At 29.0% G+C, this 10,023-nt stretch overlaps 2 protein-coding genes across 3 annotated transcripts; one reads left to right on the plus strand and one right to left on the minus strand.

Moving 5' to 3' along the window:
* Positions 1-380: 380 nt before the first annotated feature.
* Positions 381-2,234, plus strand: LOC106412097 (two-component response regulator ARR9). Its single transcript, XM_013852989.3, has 5 exons — positions 381-950; positions 1,052-1,149; positions 1,272-1,349; positions 1,541-1,611; positions 1,693-2,234. Exons 1-5 carry the CDS (start codon positions 845-847, stop codon positions 2,045-2,047), a joined length of 708 nt encoding a protein of 235 aa, XP_013708443.2. The 5' UTR covers positions 381-844; the 3' UTR covers positions 2,048-2,234.
* Positions 2,235-2,633: 399 nt separating this feature from the next.
* Positions 2,634-5,076, minus strand: LOC106411702 (cystathionine beta-lyase, chloroplastic). 2 transcript variants are annotated; one of them, XM_013852509.3, is made up of 12 exons: positions 4,801-5,076; positions 4,601-4,716; positions 4,450-4,520; positions 4,269-4,360; positions 4,109-4,196; positions 3,916-4,027; positions 3,745-3,841; positions 3,590-3,671; positions 3,388-3,505; positions 3,205-3,312; positions 3,031-3,133; positions 2,634-2,941 (listed from the first exon to the last, which is right to left on the minus strand). In XM_013852509.3, the coding sequence occupies exons 1-12, from the start codon at positions 4,865-4,867 to the stop codon at positions 2,766-2,768; spliced, it is 1,230 nt and encodes a 409-aa protein (XP_013707963.2). In that variant the 5' UTR covers positions 4,868-5,076; the 3' UTR covers positions 2,634-2,765. The 2 variants fall into 2 exon arrangements, with proteins under 2 accessions (XP_013707963.2, XP_048620691.1); XM_048764734.1 differs by having other exon boundaries at positions 3,388-3,671; positions 4,801-5,070.
* Positions 5,077-10,023: the final 4,947 nt, after the last annotated feature.

Raw genomic sequence — 10,023 nt, forward strand, 5'->3', positions numbered from 1 at the left:
GTGTAAAAGCAATGGGGGTTGTGATTGTAAATTGAGTATATAGACAGAAAAGCCAGAAATGAAAACAGGAATCGAACTCGAACTAAAATAATGTAGATTAACTTTCAAATAACCAAACAGTTTTTATATTTATGTATATGAAATAACAAAATTGAATTGGAAAAAGATTAAAATATCAAAAAAAATATTCAAACTACCATCAAAATTATCCATTTCATATTTTTATCTGAAATATCCAAAATAATTTAAATTATCTAAAATTTTATCCGAATCACCTAAAATAATCGAACTAAAATTAAACTGGAACCAAAATTTGACAGGTATATCTAATTCTTAATTTTACTGAATCCAAAACTATTCAAACCCATCCAAACTGAAAATTCGCCAGTTCCTATATAGATCAGCCATCCAAACCAAACTAAACTGATATCCAAAATATGGAAGCAAAGCTCTGCTCTTTATCTAATCCTAAAAAAACCTCATAAAAGATTTGTTCTAGTTATTTTATTTATTTCTAACTTTTGTGTTCTTTCTCCCAATGCGTTGTCTTCTTAAAAAAACAAAATATTTTTTCTATCAGAACTTGCTTTCTCCACAATCCAAAGTTTAATAACTTTTATACATTTTCCCTCTTCCTCTTTTTGCAAAGATTTGGTGAAAGAAGACTAGAAAACATATAAATCAGATCTTGTTTTAAGCACAAACCCTTTTATATCTCTCCCTTGCATCATGTATTGAGCTTAAAATAGCAGCAAAGATTGAGTTTTTCTAGTAACAAGAAAAAGTCAAAGACTTTACATCTGGGTTCGTTGTTTTAAGATTAAATCTTCAGTTTTTTTCTGCAATGGGTATGGCAGCAGCGGAATGGAAGTTTCATGTCTTAGCTGTTGATGACAGCTTAGTTGATCGGAAACTCATAGAGAGATTGCTTCAAAAGTCTTCCTGTCAAGGTAATAAAAACGAGTGTCAACAACATGAATCAGTCTTTGTAGATTGTAAGAATCGTAGAAAGATCTAAGCTTTTTTTTTTTATGTTTTTGGGTGTTTGTAGTAACAACTGTTGATTCAGGCTATAAGGCTTTAGAGTTTCTGGGTCTAAGACAAGGTATTGAGAGTAACGACCCAACTGCTCTTTCTCCATCTCCTCAGGTTCGAAAAAGTTTGCTCCTTTCTTTTGAAAATGTCTCTTCAATACTAAGTTTAATAATGATTGCAAGTCTTTTGTGTAATGGAAGATTGTTTATTCTGTTTGGTGTTTTGACTTTTGACAGGAAGTGGAAGTGAATCTTATCATTACAGATTATTGTATGCCAGGCATGACTGGTTATGATTTGCTCAAGAAACTCAAGGTAATTTTTGTGTTCTTTCTAGTTTATTCGATTTAGTCTCTGCATCACTTTTCCTAATATATAATCAAGAAAGTGAGAATGTTCAATATGTGAGATGTATTTTTTGAACATTTTTCTCTGTTGTCCATTTGTTTACTTCTAGTTGATGTGTACAGTCCATTGATAGTATCATTTGTTTTACAATTTTACAGGAATCAGCAGCATTTAAGAGCATACCAGTAGTAATCATGTCCTCTGAGAACGTTCCTGCAAGGATCAGCAGGTAAAGATCAATGAAAGATTTTTTGAGTTTAATGAGCTTATGTTGTGCGACTCTTTTATGTTTCTTAATCATGAAAAACAGATGTTTGGAAGAAGGAGCTGAAGAGTTTTTCTTGAAACCAGTAAGATTGGCTGATCTCAACAACCTGAAACCTCATATGATGAAAACAAAGTTGAAAAACCAGAAGTTGGAAGAGATTGAAAAACCTTCAAATGGAACCGCAGCAGTTGAACCAGAGATTAAAAATCCAACAGAAATGGAAATCAAAATCTTGCCTCTACCATCAGAACTAGAACCGAAACAAGTGCATCTGCAAGAAGTACAAGTACAACAAGAGGAGCTAGCATTGAGTAACAACAAGAGGAAGACAATGGAAGAAGGGCTCTCAACAGCTAGACCACGTCCTAGGTTAGAGGGCATCGCAACCGCTGTCTGATTTTATCCACCCCCCCTCCCCCATGATGTTTCTGATTTTAGATTGTTGTAGGAATGCTTCTGCTAGTGTAATACATGGCAGAGAGGGAATAGAAATGGATGCTAATGATGCATGGGATAATGTTTATAATATGTACATCAGTAAATCATAATACATGGTGAATAACCCAATTCCCAATTTCGTTTCACTCCCTTTTCTAAGTTTTACTTAAAAGAAACTCAGCTATCTGAAATTTGTATGTTAAGGAACAGTACTTTATCTGCAAACTGTAGTTTTCAATTCACAATGTTCCGGTGCAGATTTTGTCATAGTGAACAAAAAGGTAGGTGCAAATCTGGTGTATTCTGGTGCAGATGTGTCATGGTTTGTCTCATGTTCCTCTTCTTACCTACCCTGAAACAGACTTTAAGTACAAGTTGCTCACCGAGTACTATTCTCTCTTCACAGATCAAGTATTTTGGTGAGTGTTGTCTTACTTTGAAGAAAGATCTATACTTCGATACATGTTTTTAGTGCTTATGTTGGATTTGAAGGTCTATTACAAACTTGGATTACAGATTTAACCCCAAATAAGCAACAGAACAAATCCAACAATAACGAGTTTATTTGTTTGATGTGTTCTCATTCTCAAACACCAAAATTATGTTTTATGGTTACTTACACAGATTCTTCCAAGATCCAAAAAAAAAAAGGAAGAAGACTGAGACTAGAAGGGGAGCTAGATGGGACCGGTTCTGAAGGCGATATCAAGATCAGAGATCAAATCATCAGCATCTTCAATGCCTGCAGAGATCCGGACAAGATCTTCAGTCAAGCCTCTGGCCTCGCGTACTGCTGCAGGTATGCTTGCATGTGACATGAAGCATGGCATGCTTATAAGTGACTTAACACTCCCTAACATAGAGTAAGAAAGTGAGTGAGATCAGAATCCAAAACTATCCCAAATACTATTAAAAGAAAAGAATAGTGTATCTGATTCTCACCAAAACTAACAGCAATGCTGAAGTACTTGGTGGTTTCTACAAGATGCTTTGATAGCGCAACCGATCCTGTTATAAAGCTAAAAACGGACCCTGCACCTTTTGCCTGCATTTTTGATAAGATGTAATCTTGTGTTAAGAACATAGATTCTCTATTTCTTTTTGTACATTAGTTACCTGAGAGAAGTGGAGATGGTGACCAGGATGATCTGGTAGACCAGCATAGTAAACTTTCTTCACTCTTGGATGGGAAGACAAGTACATTGCGATTTTCCTTGCGTTTTCCTGAATATATTTTTTTCTCAGCTGATGTAAGTAGTGGAACCAACAAAGAAGAGAGAAATAGAAAACTCCATTGACCTGTTGCTTTTCTATACGCAAAGCCATTGTCTTGATACCTCGCAGGCAAATCCAACAGTCGAAAGGAGCTAACCCAGAACCTTCAGAGTTTTGGAGGAAGTACAACTCCTTTGCCAATCTGGAAATTTGTTGACAAATGTAATAGGATGGTATCTCAAACACACTTGAAAGTGGAATAAGAGAAGTAGAAGAAGACACACACTTTTCGCCTTTTACAGCAAGCACACCCGCCATCACATCACTGTGTCCAGCTATAAACTTAGTAGCCGAGTGCATAACGATATCTACAAAGCCAGAGAATTATAACGAAACATTTTAATCAATAGTAAAGCAAGTATGAGTTGATGTTTAACACACCAGCTCCAAGTTCTAATGGACGAGAAAGCACCGGTGACATGATACTGTTGTCTACCAACATAAGTGCACCTTGAGCATGAGCCATCTCAGCTATTTTCTACAAACCAAGCAGACCTTAAAATCAAAAATGTTATTGAGAAACGTTGTAGAGAAACGTCACAGATAATTTACTCGAATATCGGAGATCTGTTGTCTGGGGTTGGTTGGAGACTCAAGCCACACAAGTTTTGTACGGGGACCAATAGCAGCAGCAACCTCGTCTAAACTAGTTGTGTTTATTCGTCTACAAAAAACAATATTATCAAATCAAAATCATCATCGTCTTTAAAAAAAATATGAATCATAGGTAGTAAGTAATACTAACTTTACCACAACACCAGATCTTGGGACTACTTGAGATAGTAATCTGTCTGAGCCACCGTATACATCATCACCAGCCACAATCTCGTCGCCTATGGAAACAAAGTTTTTAAATAAAACTACAACAATGAGACCAAGCGAGAGAGGCCAGTACCGAACGTTACCAGTTTTGAGAAGGTGTGTAACAGCAGTAAGAGCAGCCATTCCACTAGTAAAGCAAAATGCTCTATCTGCCTTATCAAGCTTCGCAAGAAGACTAAACAAAAAAAAATTAAGAGAAATGTTCCCCACCAAAACACACACACATACAAACAAGTCTAGAGAGGAAGCTAAGAAAACAAATACCTTTGCAACGCATCCCGTGTAGGATTCCCACTTCTTGTGTAGTCATAAGGACCATTTTCAATAGCAGAAGGCTGCAAAAAAAAAAAAAAAAAAGTAAACTTAAAAACCTAACCATGAAGTGACAACAAAGACGTTGATTCAACTCAACTACCTGCTTAAATGTAGCCGTCTGGTAAAGCGGAGTACTCAGAGCATCAAAGGGATCAAATTCATTTTCCATGTTCATCAGTAACGTAGCGACGCTAGCCTCTTCTTTGATATCAATAGCTGCAAAACTTATATGATGATCATCAATACGATTGCAAAGGCTATTCATTAAAAAAAGAAAAACAGAGAGAAGCTTTTATGAACCATTTAAGCAATCTGGTGTGGTACTGTTAGCTACAGAATGAGAATTTGCATCGATACTTTTCTCCATCACGCGGCTTAGCTTGACCAGGTTCTTACTCGAGATCTGCTTCTTCTCCCAAGTAGTTTGGAAGCTTGTGTTGGAGATGTGAACCAATTGTGGGATTTATGGATTAAGGATTGTTATCTAGGTTTGGTCTAAATAATGAGTGACCATATCTTGATTGGGGCCTTCTGAATTTCAATTGATGGACATGGGGATTTCATGTAGAAACCAACTAGCTGATAACCACGCCCATACCCGGCGGCCTGAGTTTTTATACTAATATATATTTATTAAATGGTTTAACATTTTGGAATACTATAATTTTTATCAATTATAAAATGACGAATACAAATGTTGATCTCTTAAAAGTATATCATTGTTGAAAAGTAAACGTATTACAACTCATTTTAATTATTTTTGAGACTTCATATGCACAAAAGAAATATTAAATTTTGCGGCTGACACAAATCACCAAAACCAGATAGACAAATCGATTGTAAAATGACGAAAGATGATTAAGTCTGCTCTCGTTTTGTTTAATATTGACTCTCCATAAGTGATTTCATTTTCTACATCTATAAAATTGTGCTTTCGTTCTCGTTTTTGTTTTTGTTTTTATTTTTTAACTTCTTATAAGAATTTGGTGAATTACATAAGTGTCAATTTAAAAAGATAGACATCTATAAAAATTAATTTCACTCCAGATACATATCTAAGGATCAAAATTTTAAAGAAAATCACGGCAAACTCTATTCACAAGGTAGTGTTCAAATATAATATATCAAGATGTTATAGAATAATATGTTTTTATCAAAATATAAATGTACAGTATGTCTAGTACATATTCACTAGTTTGGTTTAAAAATCATATAATTTTAAAACAACAAAACAAATTACTTGTTTTATTAGCCTAAGTTTTTGAGGTTTAGTAACTTAAGAGTATACCGATAAAAAAATATATATATTACTTTACCATTCTATTATATCGGGAAATGAATTTGTGTAGAGTTTGTGAATTTTAAGAGTTGATAGATTTTAAAAGTTATGTGGACTGTGAAAATTTATATACATTGACTTATGAAATTTGATCATAACTTTTTTGGATTAGTATAGATTTTGATGAATTTGTATTAACTATTTTCTATTATTCCTTTTGTAAAGTAAATATACAATTTATTTATTTTCTAAATCATATAGCATTATTATTTATTTTTTCTTTCAAATTAAAAAGAAAATAATAGTGATACATACAAAATTGGATAACTTTTCTTATTTTAAAGTTTTTGTCACAAAAAGAGCTTTCGAAGAGAAAAATGACCAAAAACAATTTCATGAAAAAAGACAAAAGACGATTTTACCTCATGCTTTATAAAAGGCAAAAGGGCAAAAGACTATTTTCTTGAAACTATTTTAAAATTTTTATTTTAAAATTATAATATTTATATTAATTATTTTTTGAAAATATTTTAAAATTATTAACATTTATAAATGTAATTATTAATATTTATATTTAAAATGATAATTATTTATAAAAATAATTATATATTCTAAAATGTAAAAGTATATAAATGCAATGAATTATAATTTTGGACATATAATTAAGGTGCAATAGATATTTGGTAAGAATAATTATTTTGTTTTCTAGTTTTTTATCACATGGATTTTGAAAATCACAACGTTACATATGATATTTTAAAAGTTGAGTCTTATGAGTAAAAATGAATATAATTCATCTCCCAATAACACTAGATTTTGTTAGAATTAGATAATCAATAATAACTAAACTTTTTAAATAACAAGAGATTTGAATGAATTTTAAAAATTCTTAAGCCAATAACAATGAATTCTACTAAGATTTTTGAAATCCAAGAACCAATAACAATATAATCTCAAAATTTTCAAAATTCATGAGAATTCACTTACCAATAACCCCCCAAGAACGATTTGATTTATTAAAAGATAAACCAGAAACTTATAATAAATAGTTCAAATCTCTCATTCTTACAATTATAATAGTTAGATAGGATATTAGAAAGAAACAAACATTAGACGAATGATCAATTCTCTCATTCGAACAAATTCATAACAAGGTGATTCTTGTCATCATATTTCATTAAAAGTTTTTAACGAATAAAAATCAAGACTAAATTATTTAATCTGAATAAAATATTATATATAGAATGCTTCCAATATTAAAAATCACTTCGATTTAAAACAAAATGTATTTTTGGGATTGCAAGAATCAAATATTATATTAAAAACCACCTATTTAAAAATAATTTGTATACATAAAATTATATATATTAGAGTCAGCACATAAATCAAAATCAACAACTTTTGTTTATTTACAATCATGTTTTGGTAAATAAATCAAAATAATCATTTTATTTATTTTATACGGTATATAATTAAACTATATATATTATTTTAATATAAATATTCATTATTAACATTTCTTACTCATACAATTTTATTAACATTTGTATATTTGTTGTAACAAAAATTTAAACCGTAATACAAAATTTTTTGTGATATTTTTCAATACAAACTTCAAAATTAAAATATTAAGATCTCAATAATTTTTCAATGCAAATTTTGATATTAACATATTTATATAATTTTATATAGTATGAGACTTCACTTTCATAGGGTTTATTAGGGGTGAGTATTTTACCCGATATCTGAACCCGTATCCGAATCAGACTCGAAAACTCCGAACCAAAGTAGCAAAATATCAGAACGAATATTGAATTAGGAGGGATTGGATATTGGAACCCGAACGAGTAATATTCGAATCTGAATGAATATCCGAAGATAACCGAACATGTGAATACCCCTATATTTCTAGTTTACTTTTCTAATTTTATTCAAAATATTTATATTTATTTTGCACATCTCCCAACATCAGATAATATGCATATAATTATAGACAAAATCATTTGCTACTCACTTAAAATACGTATCAAGCTCTTGTTTCATACATTTAAAAAGTAGCATCCATTTTTTAAAAATAACAACTAAATTAGTGTCTTTCTATTTTTAAAGTTTTATCTTCAAACCTATTAATAGTTTAATCTATTAAAAATTAAAAAACCAGTTAAGTTAAAAGTATATATTTTAAATATAAAAAATTGAAACAATGAAGAATTTTGTTTTTTTCTTCAAAATTTAAATATCCGAACCCGACCCGAAATAACTGAACCCGAACATAAAATACCCGAACATAACTCAAAATGTTGAAATACCCGAACGGTTTCTATACCTCTATATTTAAATATCCAAAAATCTGAAATACCCGATCCAAATCCGAACGCCCACCCATACGATTTATGATCATTTGTATCTTGTTCGAACAAAAAAATATTAAACTATGGATCAAAAAAATTTCAATGTGAGACTTTTACCATATTTAGTAATTTATAGTCGTTTTAAAAGATTCAAAATGTAACATATAATAAAAAATCTAATCTTTAATTATATGCTTAATGTGATTTTTTAATTTCTTTTAATAGTATAAAATTAGACAAAAAGTGAGAGGATACAAAAACTGTTATCAAATATATAGTATTCATAATCATTAATCTATATAATATTATTTGATAAGTCAGTTTTCTACATGTCGCACTCACATTAATTCTTACAACAGTTATTTACAGAGGTATCCTTAATAAATTTAAATACTATTATTAATCCTTTTTAGTTTCATTTTTACTTTTATTCCCAATAACATATATAATATAAAAAATTTTATAAAGTTTAAAAACAAATTTAAAAACGAAAATATCTGTATATATAATATGATTTCATAAAAAAGAAAGTTAACAAAATAGTAATATTCTTCTTAAAACATATTTTTACATAACAAAAATAAACGTTCAAAGTAACAAAAATAATTTATTTATATCTCCCAATATATAATAAATATATTTTCAAAGTAATAGAAATATTTTCATTTTATCAATCTATTTTCTTATATGATACATAAAATAATTAAATAACATAAACCGATATTATTTTAAAAAAAAATTCATAATTTTTAGCTGACTATAATATCTTACAATTACAGCAAAATACCTGTAAATTTTATTTAACTTATATAATATGATCTCACAAAAACGATCACAATTTTAGTGCTGATTTTTAGAGATATTAAAAATGGAACCTAAAAATATTTTTTCATGAGAAGCATATTTTGATCAAAAAATTACAAATTCCTTACTGAAATTTTTTTCTTCATATTTACTTTTTTTTTTTAATTTTATGTTTTATTTATGTTTGTGGAATTTAATATACCCATAATCAGAATACCCAAACAAATTTGAATTCTTATTTTTAGGCAAACAGTTATTTAGAAGTTATTAAGTATTTCAATTATTGTAAATATTGATATTCGTTCATGAGCTTACAAGAATTTATCAGCTAGACTTATTTATGTAGTTTCTTATTGATCATCCCTTTATTTGCTAATATTGTTTTAAAAAATAACATAGAATTTGATAAATATTATGAAAATACTTGCACACATTTAAGCGAGAAATAAAACTAGTTTGATTTGACTTAACTAAAAACAATAATAATTATACTTAAGTTTGAATTTGAAAGAATATATGTAACTCAATAGTCAATATACTCACAACATGAGCCACTCGACTAATCCAACTAATTATATCCAAAATCAAAGATCCAACTACAATAAGAAAAATAACATTTTATAATAAGGATCTATTTATTTTTATACATATAAATTAGAGGATGACTCAAAACATATTAATGAATAAAAATAAAATATATACTAATTATTACAATATAGCTATATATATATTCATGAGACTTCAAAATATTGTCATTATATTCATTTATTTAATTTTGAATCAAACACTTTAGTTTATTTTTATTTTATTCTTAGCACAATGTATCATACGTTATAAATAATCTTACTAAAATATACTAAAATATCTAAGAAATTAACTAATCTAAATGCAAATAAGAATTTAATCAAAGTTAATTATATTTAGAATAAAATATTGTAGTTGAATTCGGAGAAATAGATTCAATTCAATATACCCAAGTGATAAACAACCCAAAAAATAACTAAACTGGCTAGATATAACATATCAAAAATCATATGTCTAATTAAAATAAAATAATATTATTAATATTATATATATATATATATTATA

This window comes from Brassica napus, chromosome C8 (assembly GCF_020379485.1).
Source record: "Brassica napus cultivar Da-Ae chromosome C8, Da-Ae, whole genome shotgun sequence".
Lineage (NCBI taxonomy): Eukaryota > Viridiplantae > Streptophyta > Magnoliopsida > Brassicales > Brassicaceae > Brassica > Brassica napus.

Excerpts from the sequence above, each read along its gene's own strand:
- LOC106412097 (XM_013852989.3), top strand. The coding sequence starts at position 845 with ATGGGTATGGCAGCAGCGGAATGGAAGTTTCATGTCTTAGCTGTTGAT. Across the intron at positions 951-1,051 it reads TCAAAAGTCTTCCTGTCAAG|TAACAACTGTTGATTCAGGC; the intron begins GTAATAAAAACG and ends GGGTGTTTGTAG. Across the intron at positions 1,150-1,271 it reads CTCTTTCTCCATCTCCTCAG|GAAGTGGAAGTGAATCTTAT; the intron begins GTTCGAAAAAGT and ends GACTTTTGACAG.
- LOC106411702 (XM_048764734.1), bottom strand. The coding sequence starts at position 4,867 with ATGGAGAAAAGTATCGATGCAAATTCTCATTCTGTAGCTAACAGTACC. Across the intron at positions 4,197-4,268 it reads TACACACCTTCTCAAAACTG|GCGACGAGATTGTGGCTGGT; the intron begins GTAACGTTCGGT and ends TTGTTTCCATAG. Across the intron at positions 3,134-3,204 it reads ACCATCTCCACTTCTCTCAG|GCAAAAGGTGCAGGGTCCGT; the intron begins GTAACTAATGTA and ends TCAAAAATGCAG.